This window comes from Anser cygnoides, chromosome Z, assembly GCF_040182565.1.
Source record: "Anser cygnoides isolate HZ-2024a breed goose chromosome Z, Taihu_goose_T2T_genome, whole genome shotgun sequence".
In the NCBI taxonomy this organism is placed as follows: domain Eukaryota; kingdom Metazoa; phylum Chordata; class Aves; order Anseriformes; family Anatidae; genus Anser; species Anser cygnoides.
Genome location: NC_089912.1, coordinates 82,810,230 through 82,834,714, shown reverse-complemented (window position 1 = coordinate 82,834,714; position 24,485 = coordinate 82,810,230). Strand labels below are relative to the sequence as shown.

The following is a 24,485-nucleotide window of genomic DNA, read 5'->3' as shown; positions in this document are numbered from 1 at the left end:
TGAACTTGTTCATTGCGTGTTTTCATATAATTTTGTAGTTCATATGATTATAATAAACAAATTGGAGACTTATGAAGAGATTGGGCACCTCTCATCTTTTTTTTGAATCATACTACTGTTAAAATGTAATTACTTCGAAAGACTGCATCTCAGCATAAGCAAATACAAGTTAATGGGAAACTCTGAAATTCAAAATAGTTTTGTAAATTGACTACAGGCAATACTACAGAATTTTATGTTTAAGCTAGAAAATTAACGGTTAAGTAAACTTAGTTTAAGTTTTTTACCTTTTGACTTTTCTATTGTCATGCTTGCCAAGATACAAATCTTAGCAGTCGGGAAAAAAGATAAAATTTTCAGGCAGACATTTCCAAAATAAGGAATTTGGCTTTGAACTAATGAATGCTACAGAATTAACAATTTTGAAATATGGTGATGATCAAACTCTGTACACAGAAGCAAGTACATATTCAATAACTATAAATTGATTATATAGATTATAATAGATTATGATGATTCAAGATGAGTGGTTAAGAATGTGAAACATATGATAAAAGGTTTCAGTAGCTGAATAGTTTTTTGTGGTAAACTGGTTAATGAGGCATATGTTTCATAGTTAGAAGTGATTTAAACATTTTACTGCTGCACACCTTTAACTTCTTTATGACCTTTTTACAAGTGATAGTTTTGGTTTGGTTTTATTTCTTAAATGCAATTTTTCATCTTAATATTCATTCATGTAAAATTTTAAATTTACCCTGTAAAAATAACTGCACATACTAAAATACCAGTGAGCTCAGAATTTCAAGCTTCAACAAAGGGCTATGAAAAATTCAAAACTGATAATTAACATAAGATTCCTGAATGTTGGCTTTTCTTCGCTGACATTTGTAGGACGTGTTCACAATTTTGCGACATGCACAGTATGAAAAGTGTGTAAGATGACTAACATTCAAAATTTTATGGTAGAATTAAAAAAAAAACATGGAGCTTAATAAATTGCTTTACAATTTATTAATAATTGTATGAGCTCTTTCTGTTTCCTCAATTTTGGTCATACTTCCCTTCTCCATTCCTCTTCAGGTAAGACTAACAAACTTGTCCATAAGATTTGTTGAATACTTGGTTTAATGTTGTCACTGAATTAGTTATTTAGTTCTTTGACGTGATGAAATGTTGTTCTCTGAGGAGGCAGGGATTGTTTGCCAATCTTATTTAATTTGGTTATATCTATTGCACATACATTTCTACAAATACAAAATTTCCCTCAGTTAAATGAACAATACAAATAATTTCTTTTCCTTTTGTTTTCTTTTCTTGAAGCCGATCTACAACTTATCCATACACAGAAACCCAGATGTACAGCCAAAACACTGGGGGAAATTATTTTGATACTCAAGGAAGTTCTGCACAGGTGACAACAGTGGTCTCCTCTCATAGCATGGTGGGCACTGGAGGGATTCAGATGGGTGTCACAGGAGGACAACTCATTAGCAGCTCAGGAGGGACCTATCTGATTGGCAATTCAATGGAAAATTCTGGTCATTCAGTGACTCATACAACACGGACTTCCCCAGCTACAGTAAGTATTTCAGACTGATGTGAAATCTCTGGGACTAGTTTCTTAGTCACTAAGATGTTCTTTCAGGCTGATATAATGTTTGTGATAGAACATACAGCAATATTATGCTAGCAGAGTAAGTACTATACAGTACTTTCTTTGTAATGTAAGAAATAAATGCATGTATAAACAAGATACAGGAGTGAAACCTAAACACAAAGAGACTTTCCCTTGATGGGTTGCAAATATGTACGCCTTCCAGGTTAAATTTTAGCATGCAAGTAATACATGTGAAAACTTTGGGAATGCTCACAAAGTAGTATGTCTGAGCTGAATATTGTAGGGGAATTCAACCAGCCTCATTTAACACTTTTTTTTTTGAAAAAAAGGAAAAGCAATCTTTTTGATTATAATTATGTTAAAATATGTAAATATGTAAATATTATGTAAATATCATAAGTAACTTCCCTGCATTTGTAGTTTTATTTGTTTGTTTGTTTGTTTCTCAATATTAGTGTATGTCTGGTAGCTTATTTCAAAATATTTGCATTTGTTTGTTCAGAATACTACTTCGTTCTTACTCATCCATGACATTTCTTAAACATGTGTTGTGGAAAAAAAACTCATCGTGGAAGTGTCTTACAATGCTATGGGAAGGTGCAAGCTGTTATAATTGTGATAGATACTATTGTGGACTCTTAAACATAAACACAGACCTTTCCCTTAAGAGCTTTCTCAGTTTGTCCTAATTCCTATTAAGAAAATTGCCATAATGAATACTTTTACCTAATTCTTCTGGGTATTTTGACGTGGTTGCAGAGATTTGGAAGTAACGGGGAATAGGACTGGGAGATACAGAGTAAGAAGATTTGAATAATGTCCCCATGGAGATAACAGATGATTAATAATACTGATTTATCAGTAGTCTAAAGGACTATGAAATGAATGGACTTTATATTTAAGAACAAGTGTAACAAATAAAAATCTAGTATTCTTTTAAGTTTTATTTGCAATGATGATGAACGTTTACTACAGCATTGGATAATTTAGATGATCCAATAAAGTGTCTTAAATTTGATTCTTAGCAGTTGGTATAGATAAATGTACAGTTTTTGTACAATCTATAAAGTTATTATTTCGTATAAACTTTGAGACTGCTTTAACTGTGTAGTATTATTTTCTGAGAGTAAAATTTATGAAGACTCATAATGAGTGAATAGCGTACATATCAATAATGTAGCAAGAGCCTTCAGCAGGTAACAGAGAATTTTGTATTTATTTTCTGTGACTAAATGAAAAAGAGTGTTTTCTAACATTTGCCTGCATTTTACATAATTTTAGTAGAAAAAAAAAAGGTATTTCTGAAAAGAGTAACATTCCTCTTTCAGATTTATTTAATTAAATCAATACTTTTTTTTTCTTTTAAAATATTCATTTGGCTTATTTGAAAGATACGTCATGCAATTTTCTACGTGGCTTTATGATTACCAAGCATAGGTAGAACAAGAATATCTTCCTATAGTCAGAAGTAAGGAGGTGGGTCTCTAGACTGAGTAAAATTGGAAAAGTGGTGTTACTTTCAATATTTAAATACTGGTGATATTCCTATGTATTTGTAGTTGATTTAAATTTTTGCACATTTGAATACAAATATTGCCTCTTTTAGAAGTCATGCTAGTCATCTCCTTCAAGTAAGTTCAAACAAGAACATGTGCAGTTTTGTGGTTTACATATCACATTGCAAGTTTAGTTTTCTATCGTGACAACAGAATAAAGACATGAAATGTTTATCTGAATGTGAAATCAAGTGAGGTATAAATGTGTCCAGTAAACACAAATTAAGAGTAGTAGACTTAATTTTAAGTTGGATATGCTAGAATCACTTGAATGATATCAAAACTCTGTTCTACATTTTAAAGGCTAAGAACTGGATTTTATTACCAAATTGAAGTCAGATTTGCCAAATTTAACGAAATCTGAGGTTCGTTCTTTCAACAACACTTTGTCTTCATGTATCAAAAAACAGCCTCTCTTAGTTGCTCTAAATAACTTTCATAGATCAATATCAACTGTTAGGAATATTAATTATACCCATATTTAAATCACAATGATTTAATTATATTTTTAACACTAAAACAGTGTCTTCTGTTTTTTTTAAGGTACTGTTTATTTTGTATACTATAGTTTTGTAAGTAAGACGTAGTGGATTTCTTTCTAATTAAGTGGGACACATTTTAAATGTTATCATTTTAGGCTCTTCATATGTATTGTTCAGCTGAAGTGTTGAAGAATCAGCTGAAACATTAAAGGTTCAACTAAAACTGTAATGTTAAAACACAAAGTCTGTTTAAATTTTACTAGAAGACTTAATTAAACTATGCAAAATAAAGCAATGTAATGTTTTATTTGGATTGCACCTTAGAGACCTAGAGCTCGTTTCACTTGTGATCCTCATTTGATCCTCATCATCATAATATTTTTCATTCTTGCATAGGAAAGTTATTGGAGACATCAAAATAACATGTATGCAAACTGATTTGCTATTATAAATTTCAGTAAAACACTGAAAAATTTGAAGAATTTTCATGTAGAGAAAAAGGATATAGAAATGAATGACAAGTTACTTATTGCCACATGTAAACAAACCAAGCCTTGTTTATTTTTGCCATAGAGTTTTGTTTACATACAAAGTGCATTGTACACTACTACACATACACTAATTCTTTTATGCAGTATTCAATAAAATAGACTCGTAGATTTTTTTTTACTTTAAGTCTGTCTTCACTTTATTTTGTTGTGGCTTAACATAATTATGAGTTCTGTTTGGGGTTTAATAAAAGATGAATATTTGTTCATAATTTCATTCATACTAATTTCTCTAAAACATTTATACAAGAAAGATCTGCTCAAGCTATAGCAGGTGATAACAGTGTTTTTATAGCCAAAATATTAAGATTTGTGCACTTTCTTAACTGTTCCAGCATAAATACAATAGTGGCTTATGTTAGAGTTCATAAAGACAATTTTTTAGCATTTTCTTCTGTCATCTCGATTCCATTGATTTCATTGCTTCTTTCCAGGATATCCTGTGCTCACCTATTAAATTATTTCTCTACTTATTAAAAATATATGTATATTTTTAATAAAGTATAAAGGCCTTCAGATTCTAAGACCTATATCAAATATTAGGGAGATAAACAGCTTTGTAAATTGACCTATTTTGCCAGTCTATGTGGATAGGTCAAAAATAGATTGTGAATGCATTGAACAAGAAGTGATTCACCCTAGCTGGTTGACCATTTGAAATGAGTTTACATGTTTCAACTTGTTTGAAAGGTCTTGGTTAATTGGTAGTTATCCTTAAAGACGGGGCAGGTAGAGTTAAGAGTCTAACTTGAAAATTGAATTTCTATATTAATAATGAAACTTAAATCACCTACAAGTGTCTAAGAGCTATTCTCGTGATTATATATATATATATGTATACATATATATATATATGTAAAATGATCTGATCAACAAATTTCATAATACTATGAGTTTTAAAAATACAGTTTTTAATAGTAAAGGTGTTGCTATGCTTGTCAGCCAGTGAGAGGCTTTTCCCCCACCCCCCATTAGTCTTGTTTTTTTTCAAACAACCTTTAGGACTGTTCTGCAGATACAGTTGTCATTCATCAGTCATCACCAACTATAGGAGGTCTCCACTCATGCTGTTGCAGAAATTTAGACACTTTCAGTGCAGATCTAAATATGCATTAAAATAAAACCAAAATTAATATGGACATGTTGTATCACCACATATTATTTCTGGTAGCAAGTAGAGTGTGCAAAATATGCTCCTGTCCTTAAAGAAGGGATGATACCTACCCAAAACGTGTCATGTAATTAATGGAAGAGAATAACAGATGATATAAGGAAGCCTAGTGTAGACATCATATCCTGATTTTAATAGCTCTACTGAAATTATATTATTGTTTTAAGAACAAAAAGCAACAAATGTTAAAATGTTTCATCTAAGCTGAAGGGGTTATCATTTAGAAAATAGTTGGAGATTAAATTTTATTCATTAATCTCTTTCCCAGTAGAGGAACTCTTTCCACCTCCATTTTTTCAATTTTTCTGATAATTTGTGGCAGAATTGTTATTTATCTGGATCCGTCTTAACAAAAAACAAACCATTTCTGATAAAATAGAAGATGCATAGATTTCTATGCTGCAAAGGAGTATTAGATCATCTGGTCTGATCAGTTACACTGGCAAGATAATTCTATATGTCTTCTTCAACTGAGCACATTAACATGCCTTTTGTGGAAAAGAAAAAAAGAACATCCATTTTCAGATAGAAGACAAATAATATTTTTTTTTCTTTCTTTTAAACGAGTCATAACAATGGTTAGTCACTACCATTGATTAAAAAAAAAACAACAACAACATATGTAGTGTGAATTAACTAGGATGATAATTGGAGGATATGTGGATCCTGTGCCTTTATAAACCCCCTGCTTTGGTTTCTCCTTCAGAACTCTGGAGCATCATGGCTTCTCCTCTATTCCAGAACAGTAGATAGTTTTCAATGTTGCAGCGTGGCCATAATAATTTTTCTTGCTCTGCCCATGTGAGTCCCTTGCTCCAATGCATGTCTTCAAGTGAGGCTGTGCCCTTTCCACAACACAAGGAATATGGGGAAAAGGGACAGTGACCCAACTAAGGTCAGCCATACCTACCCTGTCCTGCATCTCACTTCTTCAGCTACCTATTCTCCTTGTTCTTCTTCTGAGTTAGTCTGGCTTCAGCTTCCATTTGCTGGCTTTGGCTTCAGCTTTCATTCATTGGCTTTTGGTCTGTTTTCTATGTAAAAAGCCTTGTAGCACCTCATAGTTTGTTTCCACTTTCGGCAATCAAATATTTATTCTGGTATTTTTATATCAAAAATGAAGGTGGAGTATTCTTGGAAACAAGATTTATTCCAGTGTAGTATTCCAATTACTGATAAAAGCCACTGCATGAAACACAATGATTTTTTGATACTGCAATGTTCAAAATGGGTATCTCTGAATCCATGAGAAAATTTTCTATTATTTCCTTTTCTTTTATTTGAAAATGCATTAGCTGAATGCAAGATGACATGCCACTAATATTCTTTTAACAGTCATTATCAGTGGTGTGAAGGTATTGCCTTTCTGGAGAACTGGATCTTTCTGATTTAGACTAAATACCTTTTTTGTTCTAAAACAACCAATCTCCCTCTCTGCCTTGACATACGTGCTTTCAGGTTTGGTTTTAACAATAATCAGAACTCAACATCTCAACATTCCTTTTGGCTTCTCACTTTTGATTTTCTTATTTGAGTAACTCCTAAAAATGTGTATGACTTTTCCATGTTTTTCAGAGTTAGGTGGAATGTACATGCTCTGCAGTTCTCACCTAAGCTTGACAAAAGATTTTTTTTTTCTTGAAAGAGTTTGTATCAAATATTGGAGAAATTACCAGAAAGAAAACCAGTTTAGAATCTATTTGAAGCTGTAGATAATAGTGATTACACATAGAAAGAACGGGATGACCTAGGGAGAGAGAGTGGAATTGGTCTCATTGTTTGAGAACCACCATCAAGGAAGATAAACATGGAAAGCAATTTTTCAGTTGTAAATTTAGGAAGGAGAAAGTCATCTGACCTAAACATTTTGGATTTTTACCAACCTATGGCTGTTACGCATGCTTTTCCAGTTATAAATGCCCTGTGTTAATTAGTTGAATCATGAAAAAGTACTGCTTCTTATGCCATTGGTTCTTAGGAAAGTAGTCTTTTGTTTGTTTGATTGATTTTTTTTTTTTTTGTAAGTGGATTTTTGTAAGTGGACTCGATGATCTTGAGGTCTCTTCCAACCTAGAAATCTGTGATACTGTGATACTGTGATTTGGGATAGTTATTTGCTATGTCTATTTTATACACGTCTGAAATTATAATGCATATTATGTTTACCTAGTAATATGTAAATGAACACTAACACATACACTAACAAGAACAGTTAATAACTTCCAAATCAGTCATTCACATAATGACTGAACATTGCAGGTTTATGGATGCATGTACTGGGATCAAACTACTGTATTTGTTAACACCAGGGAAACACCCTTAATCAATAATAACTGTGTCAGAATATAAGGTAATGTTTTCACAGAATCATAGAACCACAGAATTGTAGGGGTTGGAAGGGACCTCGAAAAATCATCGGGTCCAACCCCCCTGCCAAAGCAGGTCCCTTAGAGCAGGCTGCCCAGGTAGGCGTCCAGACAGGCCTTGAATATCTCCAGAGAAGGAGACTCCACAACCTCCCTGGGCAGCCTGTTCCAGTGTTCCGTACAGTCCTCCATTTTAGTTGGCAAACGAAGTAAACTGAGGGTGAAGTCCAAAATGATAGTTTTCATGACTAGCATGCTTTAATTTAGTTCACTCTCAATATTTATGTTACCCTCAATATTTATGTTACTGTAAAAACTGGTTATCATGCAATATTTAGCATGGTTCATTAGGAGTTGTAGTGATAATGATAGTGTACATTTCAGTTATCAGTCGGAACATTTTAATAAATAATACTTTGGTCTTTTTAAGAGAAAAATAGAAGAAATATATGACTGATCAAAATAAATAAATATACACTCAAATAAATGAATGTGTAATTCTTTTTGTCTTTTAACATTTTAGATGCAAATAATGTTAGTTGTGCCTGGAATCTCTCACTGCATATTGCTAGAAATGCAAGGATATCAGTCATCTATTTGTATGTATGCAGTACATAATGTAAATGTTAAAATTATTTTCATATTCTTTCTGCAAAATATCATAATAAAAAAAAAAAACACTACATTACCTATGTAATTGATGTCCATATGTGCTTACATGCTGTTTTGAATAGAAATGAAATTACGAATAAATTAGTGTCTGGAAAATCTGTCTTCAGATTAAACTTATTTTATGCTAAAAACATTGAAGAGGTGAGTGTATAGCTTACATAGGAAGAAGGTTTCTGTTATTAAAGAGAGAGAGATCTGTCAGATAAAGCCAAAAGATAACTTTACTAAAATTTAGACTAAAAATAATGAACAAAATAATTGGTAGTGAGGACAATTTCTGTTGAGAAGCTTGCCCTAGATTATGATGATTACTCAGTTTAAATACAAATATATCTTTCTGAGCTTGATGAATTAAGTAACATGGGGTTAGTAACATGGGGTTGGCCAACAATGGTGAGCTTACGTTATGCAGAAAAAGTGGTCTAGATGATTCTAACAAGGTGAAAATCTTGTTTTAAAATCTGGGGATTTGTAAATATGGATTTATTGTCCTCAATGGTAATAATGGTGAAAGCTACTTTAAAAAGAAACCACAGCCACAAAATTCCCCCAAATGACAACAAAGAAAGTTCTTTATTTGGCTAATTGCATAGCACCACCAAGCATTGAAGAAATATGGCAGTGAGGAATGAATGTGATCTGTAATGCCTCTTTTCGTTGTAATTCTTACTACTTTTTAACAGATTGGTTCTGTAAACAAATGGAACACATTGCAACAACAAAATTAGAGTAATGCAGTGGAATGAGCAGTAGAAAGGAATGAGAAAGAGGACATGTAACTTTAGTGTTGTAGTATAGCTGCAGACTAACCATTGTTAAACAAGTAACCTATGATTCAGCATTAAGATTTGTATGTGTATGCATTCTTTGTTGTTTGATGGTAGAAGGGAAATTCTACAGCTACAGTATAAAGTGAGTTGATCTTACCACGATGGTGTGTTAAACTTGTATTTCTTATCATATTGCATACTTTTAAAATTTGAACATTTCTATGTGATTGAGTACTTTAACCTCCTAGTATTCTCCACTGAAGCAAGAATAAATCAGAATATTAAATTATTGCCATGTCAGAGTATGTTTTCTTACACAATAATAACATATTCTCAAGGCACTTCTATAAAAGTTTTATATATTTAATATTAAGCAGTTATAGGAAAGAAACAATAAATGATTTCTTAAAATTAGTACAGTAAAAATATTGGTCAGTCACCCTGTTAAGAAGAAGGAAGAAGCTAATTTTATATGTGCAGTAAATTCAAATATCAAAGTATTTTTCAGTTTCTGCTATATGGAGAGTTAATTAATCTTGTTACTGATATGTCTAAAATCTTTGGATAGTACTGTGATTTTTGAACTAGGATAGGAAGGGCTCATGAAAAAAGTCTACAGGGAGAATGATATGTGGTTTTAAAAATACAGGTGGCTTTTGTTTTGGCCATTTAATATAGCTATTTAATTATATGCCTTTTCTTATTGCGCATCCTATTGTCTCTGTCATTTTTGATGTTGGTTTTGCTCGGTTAAATTACAGTTAGGTTCTAATTTTATTCTTTAATGCTGTTGTTATGGAACATCAAAAGATCCGTTGATAGTCAAAGAGAAAAGAAGAGGAATGGATGTGAGAGTGTTCATACATTTGCATTTGCAGAATAACTACTGTATATTTAATTAGCGGTGTGATGTTCCTTTCCGTTTAAAAGACAAAATTATTGTGAACAAAGCTTTTTTTCCAAAGGCTAGATCCTGTAGTCCATGTGACTCCTGAGTTTCCATTTACTTTGACAGCTGGGAATATTCAAAGTGTGCTGCTGCAGTAGCCATTTACAGCGATATCCTGTCCCACTGAAGCTAATGACAGAAAACCTGTTGAATTACTTCGGGTTGTTGAGATGTGCTTGTTATTGCAGAAAGTGGAAGTTTTGTTTCAAATTCAGTTGTTTTTTTCAATCTGTACACTGCTGTTCCTGATTTGGAAGGGAAAATATATGGACACCTTTCTTAAAATTCTGCTTAGGTTTTGTTTGTTGTTGATTTGTTTTGTTTTGTTTTATTAGTGATATCTTTGTTCAGTCAGTCATTGTCGCTTTATTTGTTGTTGTTTTTGTTTTGGTTTGGTTTTTTGATGTTTCAAATAATTTCCTGAGCAGGAAGGAAAGTAAAATGGGTGTAGATGCTGTGATCCTATGATACATATGCAAACAGCATGCCTTTCTGACCTCATTGGGGAAGTTTGTGTTCAATGGGACCCTGGAATGAGGCCTTCTAGAACATATGTCCTAGCCAGGAAAAAAAGGAGGCATTTCTGTTGATCTGTAAGCAACCTGTCAAAACTTCTCTGATCAGGCTTTTTTACTATCTTGTCTTGAGTCCTTTTTTTAATGACATCTATTATCAGATTGAAATGGCGATTGAGACACTGCAAAAGTCTGATGGTCTGTCCACTCACAGAAGCTCTCTTCTCAACAGCCATGTAAGTTGTCTCTTCTTCACATACACTCTCTCTTGCTTGTTCTGCATGCTTAGCCTGCTTCTAAATGTTTGTTTTATTTTATTACTACTTTGCAGTCTTAATCTTCCCATTTTAGTTGCTTGTAACCTTATACTACATCTCCCATAGCTTTATTTTGTCAGGTTAAATGTCTTTGTGGTATATAGCAGCATATTATCCGTTTCGAAGGCTCTAAACCTGCATTAACACAAATTAACAAATTCGTTTTGCAGATTATAGTGTAAAAGTCAAGATAATGTTCAAATGATCCTTCATTAGCTAGCTTTTGACATTTTCAAGAAAGTTGCCTACCAAGAACATCTGTGTACTCTGTATTAATTTTGGGGCATGTGAAGGATGAAGAGGCAAACAATATGACTAAATATCTTTTGATTGTTTTTAGATTTTTCTTCATTTATTCTAACTAGACAATTTATCATGAAATGATTTAGGAATTCTAAAGATCCATATGATGACGTGGAAAAAAATGAAAGCAGTGTGTTAGTCTGAAGTACACTCAACTGTCTTTCTCTTTGTTCATACTTTGAGAATCTTAACAGTTAAGAATTTTCCACATAGGAAGCTGGAAGATTTATGTGTAAAAAAACATGGTCTCCAAATATAGTGATAAAACCATTATATGTAACTTCGACGTGAAAAGAATAAGGACCAAAATTAGTTTAAAACTTACTATATAAAATTAATATTGCTTTGTTAGTTCCTAGTCTTTCTTGAAATGCTTTTTTTTCTGTATTTTTATTTTTGTATTTGATATTTTTTCCATGTTGATTAGTTCGTATTCATCTTGCCTCTTTTTTTACTTCTCAGCCTAACTTATGTAGGTTATTCAAATTCCTTTGTTGCTTTACTGTAGAAATTTAAATTTGGTTTGTGGTCTTAATGTAAAAATGTGATGGTATAGCCTGTCACTCAGAAATCAAATTAAAAATGTGCATGTAAGTAGGATTTAGTTTTGGATTTTTTTTTAATGGGTCTGGTAATTTCTTAATGAAAACTAGAATTGTTTTGTTGCTTTGTGCTTAAGTTTTTGTGTGTTTGTGTTCTTGTTTAATTGGTTGGCTGGTTGGGTTTTTTAGTTTGTTTAGAAAATGGCAAAAGTTAATGAGGAAAATCATACTACACAGTTATGAAACAGAAGGACTTTTAGATATTAATCTTCTAGATTTTACTTCTTCTGTAAACATTTTTGATTTTTATGAAAGAATTGCTTTGAAGATAGGACAAGCAAAAATATTAAACTTATTTAAATGTCATTGTTAAAGAGACTGTAACGTTTTTTGCGAAAATGTCAGAAGGTTGTGTTAGCACTTGAATTTATCCACTAGTTGATAAGTTTATGTTTAATCCCGTTACAAAGTCCAGAATTTCTTACAAAACCAAGACTAATTATAAGATAAGGTCCTGTATACCCCTCCCCCCAACTGTATTCCACTCATTCCCAGTTCTCTGGACTATTTACAATGTATTCCTATTAATTTTATGTGCATCCAGCTGTTATAGAAGTGTCATCATGCTCTTCCTTTCTTGACTCTTGACTCTTTCTTGATTCTGTGGAGTGGAAAAAAAACAACTCCTGTATGTATTTTTTTGGCAATCAAATTTTCCTTAGCCTCAGTCATTTTAAAAGAAGTTAGTACAATCTAGATCAGACTTATTGGGCACTTTACCTGTTTTAAAGCAGTGCTTATTGACTTTAAACTCAAGTAAAGGCAATATGGAGAGAATTTAAGTACAGATTTGATCTTTGTGTCTTTAAGCTGTTCTTAATTTTGTCTTCTAATGGTGGTTGGCATTTATTAAAAGAATTGGCTTTAGTAGGTTTTAAAATAGAATTCTAAATTGTACATTTAATTAGTAGTAACTTTCACTTTGCAGGTGATATATTAATTTGTGGGAAATACAAAGTCTTAGGGTTTTCACATTATGATATCTGTATTAGGTTTTCTGGAATTTTTTGACTGAATTAATGTGTGCTTACTTTAGGGAATTTGTCATTTCCTCTTCTTTTCTCTCCTGATTTATTTCTGCATGAGTCTGACTTATTAAATTAATTGGTAGTTTAATGTTCTGTGAATGTTACAGCTCAGTTGGAGTCAGAATCGATTTACCAGGTCTGACTCTGTAAATATTTCATACTTTTAACCATTTTACCCATACGGTATGGTCAACATGATGAATTAAAAAGCTAGAATTCAAACCTGAACAGCTCAGTTTTAGAATTATATTTCTTCTTGTGAGGAAAAAATATAATAATAATTTTAAAAGCTATTAACAGCAGTTTTATAATATTTGTAAACAATTCTCCTTTTAAAATCATATATTAACTGCACTTTTCCTTCCAGGTTATAATCTAATAAATGACTTCAAACCTTTGCTACTGAAGTAAATCCTGGAGCAAAAATTCTTACATTGCACATATCTTTGTGTGGGAGCTGGGGGGTGGGAGTGGGAGGTGTTTGTTTTTGTTCTTGTTTTTGTGTTGGTGGTGGTGGTTTTGGCAGCCAAGATACAGTTGAATAACATATGTTAGAAATTCATATTGTTAATGAAGTGCACTTAAAGTGAATCCTAATAGGTTATAAGCCATCTGGAAGAAAATATCTTTAATAATACACACAGAACTCAATTGGAAAAAAATATGTATATTTTTTGTCCATCAATTTTTCCTTTTGGGGAAAACTAAAGTAAAATAAAATAAGAGTACTTCACATTCCTTATCTGTTCTGATTTAATTATAGATTTAATAATATATGACATGTTATATAATATATATTTGTAATTAATATATATTTAAATTAATATAGCTGTACTCATAGATTTAAAACAAATATTAAAGTTAAAAGATAATTACCTTTGTTTCTAAGCTCAGATAGGCTTATGTCAGGTCATTAGTGAAATTAGCAGCTCAATACACATTGAGCCAAGAGTTTATTTTAACAGTTACATTTTTTCTTCAGCTTTAATATTTTGGTTTAAATAGTTAGGAAAAAAAAGGGAAATAAAATGCAAACAGAAAACAAAATTTGCAAATCATTCAAGTTAAATCTAAAGAAGAATTCCAGAGAACTGAAACCACGGCAAGTGCTGGAGAAAGAAAGGGAAAATATTAGTATGCCAAAAAACTAAAACAGTGGAACTTAAGAATGTCTTCAGCCTCTATTATTTCTAATTTCTTTTCTTGTTGTCCTTTATTGTTAAATCAAGCAGTATTTAATTGTCATTTTTTACTTTTTTTAAAAAAACTTTTTTGTATATTATTGGCAGCTAGAGGTGTTTTATGTTTGTTTGCTGTCTGTAAAGTCCAGTGATGTTAAAGTCTTTTCTTTCATGTTCCCAAAATTACCCACCATTGTTACAAGAAAAGATTCATGTTTTTCCAAGAACCTCATTCTGTTCCTCCTGGAAGTGAAAGTCAAACAGACTATAACTGAGGAGTATTGTACCCCTTAATACTTTCAGTGTTATTATCTAAGTTGCTCTTTGGTTTATATGCAATAGCATTTTTCTTTTTGAATCCAAGAGCAAAAAAAAAATCCTATTCAGTTAAGTATTGTAAAGTTTTTTTTAATAGCATGCAAAGAAAAACGTGCTTTCTAATGCATCAGCTAACTATTGTTAATCCAATGAGTTTATTTGTGCAATTTATATGAATTACCTTCTTGATTTCTGTGAAGTATTAACAGTTTGTCTCCAAACCATAGTTGGTGTGTGGTACTGAACCAAAAATATTTTAAGAAGTAGATACTTACCTGAGATCACAAGTGCAATGAGTTCCACTATTTCTTGGTAATTCTGGAGATCCTAAAGGATTGTGATGTAGCTAGCACTTATGGGATCTCTGTATAAAAATGAAATTATTATTCAATAGACCTGAAGAATGACTTCAAAACTGTCGTACATTAACGTTGTATGATTAAGATAATAATAAAGTAATAATAATAAAGTTTTAGTGAATTAATAATGAATTTACCTTTTTTTCCCCGTTTTATATGTCATATAGCTTCAGTGGCTTTTGGACAATTATGAAACTGCAGAAGGAGTGAGCCTCCCAAGAAGTACCCTTTACAACCATTACTTACGACATTGTCAGGAGCACAAGTTGGATCCGGTCAATGCTGCCTCCTTTGGAAAACTCATACGGTCAATCTTCATGGGATTACGGACACGAAGACTTGGAACTAGGTTTGTGTCAATAAAATTCTGAACTATAATAGAAAATGCAAGCAATAACTGTAACAAACTTGTCTGCTATTCAAGAAAACAAAGAAAAACTGTTTAAACATTACAGTGGTTTTCAACATGTCAGGTCGTGTCTTAATTTCAAACAGTTTTATGATTTTCCAGATGTTATTTTCACTTTTCCTGATTTTGACAGTTAATATATTTACATTTTTATATTTACACTGTGTGTTCTTATCAGCATAAATAAAATACAGTCTGTGTTTGGAAATTACTCAGGATCGTGTTTCTTAATGACTTACAGAAGTTGCATTTATTTTTTGTTGGTTTTTGTGGTAGTTTTGTGTGTGGGTTGTTTTTTTTTTTGATTATTTCTCTTAAGTGTAAAATTCTGGATAATGTTTAAGAGAATGAACTAATTGCCCAAAGGTGGTAAAATGACACCTATGTAAAAAAAACAGGTGTGAAAGCGGAGTCAGGCCTGATTTTGGATATAATTTTCCAGTCTATGTAAACTGTAAAGTAATGTGATATATATGCATAAAACTAGTGTTATTGTTCTTACAATGCTTGTTCTTTCATAAAGGGGCAACTCCAAATATCATTACTATGGGATTCGTGTCAAGCCAGACTCTCCTCTTAATCGACTACAAGAGGACATGCAATATATGGCTATGAGACAACAGCCCATGCAGCAGAAACAGAGGTAAAGTGTGAAATGAAGATGAATACTTATTAATGTTTCTAGTTCATAAAGCCTTATGTTCTCTTATATGGAAAACGCTAATGAGAATTCTGTTCACTTCCTGTCTGTGAATCATAGAATCATAAAATGGTTTGGGTTGGAACAGACTTTAAAGATCATCTAATTCCAACCCCCCTGCCATTGACAGAGACACATTCCACTAGACAAGGTGGAAGCCCCATTGAACTTGGTCATAAATTCTTCCAGGGACGGGTATCCACGGCTTCTGTGGGCAATAGAAAAACAGAAGTTCGCTGTTATTCAGCAGCAGGTACACAGCTGACGTCACTCAAGTCACACATCAGTCAACATAAAAAAAATATTGACCCGGAAATTATAATAAACCTGCAAAAATTAATAATAAAAAGTGAGATGTGATACAACCAGACTCTTTTAAACTATCTTGAGTTCTTTTACGACAATCTGATGAAAAGCATTAAAACCTTGAATTTTAAATGTTAGTGTTTGTTTTTAATATGATATAATTTTATGTATAAGCTGCTTATAACTGGGCTCATGGTTAAGTTCAGTTTGTCATTCATTTCTTTTCCCTGCAAAGAACAAAGATGACCATAATAGTTTGTCTGTAAGTGATTTAAGTATTTTCTCTCAGCATCTATTTTTACTGGGGATCTTCTGAAATCTCAGAAGTATTTGAAAGCAGTGGCACTTTTCTGGGAAGACTGAAGGAGTTTTTTTTTTTTTTTTTTTTTTTGCAAATGTCAAAATGACAACAGAGGCCTATGCTTGTGGTGAAAGAATGTGCAGATATGCATATAGAAAAACCTGTATTGAACAGACATTTTTAGGGGGGAAAATGGAAGTCGGTACACTTCTTTGAAATTACTTTTTCCTTGAATGATGTCACCAGCCTCCCATATTACACTAAAGTGAAATATCTAAGATGCCTGATTTCATGTAGCACATAAGTGGAACAGCAGCATATCAAGCAAGGCATCTTTAGAGCTATTACAGGAAAAAAAAAAAAACACATTTGAGTGAACAGCTAGCTATAGTATACCAAGCATATTTTGTCTTCAAACAGATATCACTTTGATCTGAAATGATTTTACTATCACTTCATGAAGTCGTAAAAGCACTAAATAACATAATCATGGTAACAAATATAGTCTTAACCATCTTGTGCTGAGCATACTACGGATGTATGAGATTTCTTCCAATACAATCATGCAGGAAATTCTTGTTACAAAACTAATTGCAGGATCATATGGTGATAGTTATTTACAAAAGCTCTAAAAAAAGCATGTTTTATCCAATTAAGCTCATTCACTTACAGGTTTCATTCACTCATGCTCAAAATCAAATGCATGCACCAAGATACATGCCACAGTTACCTAACCAGAATTGTTTGTGTGGGACATGGAAGATAAAGGATGCCAGTTATCAAATCATCACCACCTCTTTTGTGTTCTTGATTCGCAATGACAGAGTGATTTTGAAATTGTATTAAATTACTCTTGGGAGTGGGCACTATTTTTCCTTACTATTTGCCTTATTGGTTTGCTTAACACCACCATATATCTTGCATAGTTCTCCTGTCTTCCTTAGCTAGGGATGTTTGGCAGTATTTTCTTAACTCTCTTAACTTTTCTTAATTCTTTAGGTCAGTTTGGCCCCTGACCATACCTGAATGAAATCATGCATATGGCATTGTGTAGCGTTTTGTGCTTATCTTTCCTTTAACCCATGTTTCATGTGTGCACATGTGCACACGCATGCTCCCTTTCATATTCAATTCATACCACACTTAAGCTTTGTTGCAATAATCTGTAAAGATGTTGATTAAGGCTGGAAAGTACAAGGCAGTGAGTAATTATGCTGAAGAAGTTATTACATGGAAGCTACTGTTCTGTAGTAGAAAAGTTGGTGATGCTTTATTTTCAATTGAGGCTAGTGAAAAGACAGAGGAGAACAGGAAAAGTGGAAGCCTCTATCAGCTGTCTTCAACACTGACTACAGAATAAATGCCATTGATTTTATTATTATTATTTTCTTCTTATTAAAAGGAAATACCCCAATATAGTTACTAAGATGAAGTTTCATCTTTTTGCTTAGGAATTTGCATTACTTACCCTTATAAGTAGTGTTGCTTGTGTTCTGTGGCACTCAGAAGCTAGGGTTTTTGGGGAAAAAAGAAATGCTACATACAAAAATGACTTGAATTAAACCTTAACTTAAAACAATTTAAAATTGAATGTGTATTTCTGAAATAAGATTTCTTCCATGTTTACAGAACATACTTAGTATCTAATCTCAAAGTTTGTTATATGTAAATTTTTTTTATCATAATTATCCTACCCTACTGAATTCTAACATAATAAATATGAGGTAGCTGAAGGGTGGAACATTGCAATTTGCATGTTTAGGGTAGCTCCTTCTTTAGCTTTATTAATGTTTTCAATGTTTCTTTTGTCCTTTAAATCCGTGGTAAATTGCAGTCAATATACTTTTTCTGTTTAGTCATACCAATTCTTCCACCTCTATCACCTCTAATTGGATAAACACTTTTAGTCCTTTCTTGCAAAGACTGTAGACTGAATATATGCTACCAATCATTTTCCTTCGTTCCTGCTCTTAATTTGAGGGTCATGCACCTTTTCCATTTGTGTAACTTGGCTATTCCAAAGTACTCCTGTATGGTCATGTTCAGTTTGTTCTGGGCTTGAATTCATGTACTGAGATTTATCAGACATAAATTTCAGATGCAAGGTAATGCTCTTGGTTGCTTAGTCTTGGTTGTGATCAGTGTTAGCTGTGGGAGTACTCTTTCTCTGTTCCAGTAAGAAGAAAAAACAATAACTACCAATCACAGATGCTAACAGTCATATCTTCCAGCTGAGACAGTGGTTTGGAGACAACAACCACAGATCAAGAGACTTAAAGCACCTCTGAACTGGAGTGAAGAATTGCACAGTTAATGACTAGTCTTGGCTGGAAGATAATAGCTAACACCCCGCCTTTCAGCTGGACCTGCTGTATGTCTCAGACTCAGACTTGCAGGCCTGGCTTGCCTCTGTCGTCCTGCTCATAGATATCTTCCAGGGTAGGAATAAACAGGATATTTAAATGGTTATATTATCCATCAGTTCTGGGTCAAATGCAGGCTAACGAATAGTAAATGGAAATCAGAGAAAGATTATTAGGAAGAGATGAAGTAATATCCAACCCAAATATTTTGCTGGGTATACTTGTACAATTTTATGTCTGCTACTAAACGCTTGCGACTTTAAAGTACAATCTTATTACGATATCTTTCCCATAAGCTGTCCTTTTCAGACAGTTGTATCAGAGACTCACTCCCTAAAGTCAAGTTCCATTTTTTTTTATTATTTTATTTTTTATTTTTTTCTCTCTTAGCTCATCATGAGCAGAAACTTGTAGCTTAGGAGGAGGTGAGTTATCTTTATGCTTTACTCTCGGCAAATAGGTATAGACACACTTATCTGTTCCTTACGGCATTCTTCATGTTTCCACTTTTATTTCCATGAGTAAACCTCCAGCTTTCCAGGTTAATTTCAAATATATCTCTCAGTACTTCTGTACACAAGCCGTAGTTCCTTTCATTTATAGGAGCTCCACAGTCAGCTAAGATATTTTTTAATATATACAATAAATATATTGTTTTATACTGTATATTGTAACATTCAACTAACGCATATATTAGTGTTCTAATCAGAACGCATCAATCACTGCTTTCTGTAGATGCTATTTACCCTACGTATTTATTTTATGTAGAAAATAATGTGTATTTTTGTACTGTTCTCTTGCCTGTTTTCTTGTGTTCCCCAAATATACTGTTTAGTCAAACATTACCTTTAAACCAAGCTATCGTGAGTCCAAAGCATCAATTATTTATTAATCTTTTAAAAGAGGGTTTGGATTTATGGACAGTAGAGAAATTACACGTTACAGTGTTTTTGTATTTGAAGATAGAAATCAATGCATCACAGCCCAAAAGTACTGATATCTGTAAATTCATCTAAAATTTTCTTGAGACAGTATCCTAAAATGCTTAATAATAGAACTTACATGATAAACTACTAAACAACTTCCAAATGGAGTACTTCAGAAAACACCCACAGCCTTTCTCTTGATCAAGGACATATCTTTTGTGTATAGTATGGTTGGGTGCTGAGCTGATTGTGGCTTAAGGAATTAGAAGGGTCTGCTTCAGCGTCTAGATTATGTTTATCTCAGCAACCAAGAAGGACTTTTTTAAAAAAGTGCACACATTGAATTTGCATTCTTTAAAATTCTTTACAGTTCTACCTTATTTGATTTCAGACAACCATGCTTTAATTAAAATATTGTCTGCATGTTTTTGAGGGTTTATAATGTTTCACAACAGTGTACTTGGAAGTGTTTTTATTTCCTTTTCCTAGAAAGCAACTGGTATAAACTTGATCTCAATACCAAAAAATTCTAACATCCAAGTATTTCTCAGTTATTTCTTTGTTACCTGCAACTTTTTATGCAATAAATTTTTAAAGTATTTGGCTTTCTTTGATTTTCCTATAGTTAACTCTAGTAAGTGTTGCCTATTGTGTTAAAAACTGTTTGAAATATCTTGTTTTCTGCTAGTTTTAAAAGTTGATTTTTTCCCCCCTACTGGCATTAATGGGAACATTTTATTTGTACACAATACTAAAATGCTTTACCATACTTTACACACTGTTACACATAAGGTCACCACTTTGTTACATACTTGGGTGACAGTGAAATCCTAGTGATAAATCACAATAATAGATTTAAAATGAGAAATGCAAGCATATTCTTATAGCTTAGTTCTATTTGTTTCTACAACACCTACATACTTTTAGCAAGCCAGAAGGTAGAAATTTTTGTTATTAACAAAAAGAGGGAAAGAATATTATAAATTGCATAACAGCAGGGGTTGAATTTTTCAGAAATACATTAGGTTCTAAGACTTAGAGGGAAATCCAAATAGTGGCAACAAGGCAACAGTGCAAGCAAACAACAAATATGCTGAAAACTTAACTGAAAAAGCTGCTGGTTTGTGTCTGTCTTGTGACTTAATCAATCCATTTTGGCTCCTCATAGTTATTTGTTTATTTACTTTATTAATTTATTTTTATTTTTGTTTGCTTCTGGTCCTACAGATTGTTCTTGTCCTGTGTGTGCACTTCACATCAAGCAGACATTTTCTTATTTTTCCCCTTTCTGCCTTATTAATGAATATTAATTGTTTGCTGTACAATAATTTTAGGCAGTATTTATTGGTCTGTTCTGCAGTGGGAGAAGAATTTTCTGTTAATAATGTTTGTTCAGAGTTAGACTGTGGAAGTCAATTAAGTTGTGTTCTAAATAAGGTGCCTAGTGAGACCAGTATATCATTCTGCGTCATTTCTGAATTCCATGTTCTTTCAGTGGTTCAGTTTTTTGGGGGATTTCCATAGCTTTTCACAAATTGAGAAAATCTCTGGTATTAACTATAAACTTTGCTAACTTTTGCTGTGTTTATGTTAACCTATATAAAATTGTGTCCTTTCTGGGTCAAATATCTTAAAAAGTTTTAATATTCATGTAAAGTCAGGTATTATTTTCAAGTCCCAATCTCCTGGCATGGTGTAGTTTAAGAGAAAAGAAAAAGGTGAAAGATTAAATACATTATAGGTTAGTAGGGGGCTAAAATAGGAAAACAAAGTTGAAAGTCTAGATTTTTTTTTTAAATAATAATTTTACCAGCTAAGAAATTCTAACCATTTTTTTCAATGCATCAAAAATAGATAGAATTTAACTAATGGTTTGTGGAGAGCCTTTTCTCATCTAAACTGACGAAGTTCCACCTGTACATAAACAAGAGCAGATCTAAAAATCTTAACTACTGTTTGTGTATGTTTCATCTGATGCTTCTGAAAAGAATATTTTCTTTTTTTCATTCCTTGGTTTAAGTGATTTTCTAATGAAAATGGATAATTCCTGTTACAGGTCCCCTGTCATAGTGCCAGAATTAGGATTTTTGCCTGGCATATTTTCAATAAAGCACAGCAGATTAAGAAGGTGGATAATCCTGATTCTTAGCGCCAAAGGCTTTTTTACTTTTAATTAAAATTTTTTGTTTTGTTTTGTTTTGTTTTGTTTTTCTAACTGAAAAATTCTTAAAGGAGTGTCATTTTTAGTGTTCAAAACATTTTGAATCATGTTTCAAGAGCTGAAGGGTCTGTAAAATAATAAATTTTAAAGAAAGTATTGGAACTGTCTTAGAGGTTTTGAAATACAAATATTTATAGAATTTGGTCTGCCTGGTATTTGCAATTATAATACATAATGAATGAGAAGTTAAGAATTCTTCCTAGATGAATGGCCTGGATTACAGGGAGATTTATCATTGAGAAGAGTTTAGTGCTACCATGATACCATAGATGAAATTTTAGTCTTTTTAAAGTCAATTAAAGCTTCCTTTCTGTCTTGAATAGGCACAGGATTTTACACTGGATGATAACAGAATGTGAAACTTAATATAAATGTCCTAGAGATAGGATAGGTATGGGTGTCTCTCTCTCTCTCTCTTTTTTTTTTTCCCAAGCATTTAACATTCGTGAAGTTATAAAACTTCTTATTAATCAGGCCAAGAGTCTTTCTCTTTGAAAAGGGTACTTTCTCTGTATTTTCTTATTGTATACTTAAATTCCTGTCAAGAATGCCTAGAATACTGAATGGATGCTTTTCATGGGAACTTGCTTTTAAAGTACAGTCTTAGTAGTTACACAGTGCATTGCTATTTTATGTTTACCAGGAACAAAATGAAAGTTCCCAAATGATTAAACTGCTTCTCAAAGTAGTGCATCTAGTATGGAATTTATTTTCACGTTTCTGAAGTTAGCATGGAGTTGAACAGTCTGCACAGTAATTCAAACCTGAGTTAAAACACATCCTGTTCAGCTTTGGTGTTTCACTTATTTTCGTCTCTGCTGGCTACAATTCTGTTTTGAAGTGCAAAGTATGCAACATGGTACCATTAAGAACTGGGACAGAGTAAATTCTCATTTTTTTTGCAAGTCACAGGCAGGATCTTCTGCCTACCAGAATGATGTCTTACAACACTTGACCATCCAATCTAACATTCCCATTTTAATAATTGTGATTTCTATCCTTTATAAAAGATTCTGAGAAATGACTAATGGAGGATTTAGTTTTCCAAGTAGCTTTCTCAGGCCTTCTGTGTTTATAGGATATGTTTGTTGCATTTCAAGATCTTTCAGTTTTGTCCTCAGATAGCAGTGCTGTTTTTCCTAAGATAATAAAAACTTATTTTTATAATACTTATTCATTGGAAGATGTGCCGTTTGGAAAGGGAAATATTTGATTTCTTCTGGTGTAAATTGGCTGGTCTTATGGGTATGCTGTTCCTAAGCTGAATTCAAGAATAAATTGGTATTAGTGCTATAATATCACTTGTATGAATTCTGTTACGCATTGGTAATGTTCTGGGTTCCCTTAGTAATTTGTTTCTTCTGTTATTTACGAAGTAAATAAACTTTGATACATTCTTTTATTACTTTTCCTCAAAATTTTATTCTGAGATGGAGAAATCAGAGTGAACATAGACTGTATGAGCTCATTTATGAAGATGTGAACAGAAGGGTTAATTTCAAACTTGATACTTTTGTAGGTATAAGCCTATGCAGAAAGTGGATGGAGTTGCAGATGGCTTCACAGGAAGTGGTCAACAGACTGGCACGTCTGTTGAACAAACTGTAATTGCCCAAAGTCAACATCATCAACAGTTTTTAGGTATGAAAGCATGTTTTATTCTGCTGTATAAATAAGATGACTTCCACTGCAGATATCAAGTCACATAACTACAGGAATTATTTCTAAAGTTATAATGTCCTCTTCAAAATTTTTACTGACAACAGAACAAAAAGGTACTTAAACTACACTACATGTTTTCTGTTATGAGCTTTATGTAATATTTAATGTGCATCATGTAAGTATGAAAGGAAAAATATGCACATTCTGTGTTTGTGTGGTATATTTAATATTGTATAAATCACAATGCAGTTGCTGTGCAGTTATATGTAGACATGTGTACTGAAATTCCTGTGATGAAAATTGTTCCTTGCATGGTTGTTAAAGTGCATTCTGATGATTAATAATGTGTGTATGTATGTGGGGGTGTATTACAGTTATAGTTTAACCACCCTCTTTTGAAAGTGTACTTTAGTGTTTTAAGTGGAAAGAGACAAACAGTTGCAACTAGAACCTCAAGGTTCATGTTTAAAACTGCAAATTGTGCATTCATTGATCCAGTTAAGCATTTAAATTTCTCAGTAATGAAAACAAATGGTAACTTAGAAATTTGCTTATATAAAAGACTCTATGTTATTGCAGCTGTTGTGCACTTATGTGGTTAGGATTTTCAAGCACTGAATCCTTTGGCCTACTATTGCTATTATTGAAATCATTGAGTACACAAGGATGTTGTTAAAATACTTTGAATTGCCCTTCCCAGATGTGTTTCAATGCAGCAGTTTTCCCTCAGATCAGCTTCTCTCTTGGAAATATTTGTGACAAATACAGAAATCACACATTTCAAACAAAAAATACATTATTGAGTCTACTAAGACCCATCATGCCTGACTACATAGAAA

At 32.6% G+C, this 24,485-nt stretch overlaps 1 protein-coding gene across 4 annotated transcripts in view; it reads left to right on the top strand.

Moving 5' to 3' along the window:
• RFX3 (regulatory factor X3) overlaps window positions 1-24,485 on the top strand; it is a 128,349-nt gene that overhangs the window by 79,016 nt on the left and 24,848 nt on the right. For 3 of the 4 annotated variants that reach the window (XM_066987641.1, XM_013198848.3, XM_066987640.1), the window contains 5 exons: window positions 1,324-1,582; window positions 10,812-10,886; window positions 14,926-15,107; window positions 15,691-15,810; window positions 23,504-23,625. In XM_066987641.1, coding sequence (XP_066843742.1) covers window positions 1,324-1,582; window positions 10,812-10,886; window positions 14,926-15,107; window positions 15,691-15,810; window positions 23,504-23,625 — 758 coding nt within the window. The remainder of the gene's footprint in view (window positions 1-1,323; window positions 1,583-10,811; window positions 10,887-14,925; window positions 15,108-15,690; window positions 15,811-23,503; window positions 23,626-24,485) is intronic. The other variant, XM_013198850.3, reaches the window with a different exon arrangement.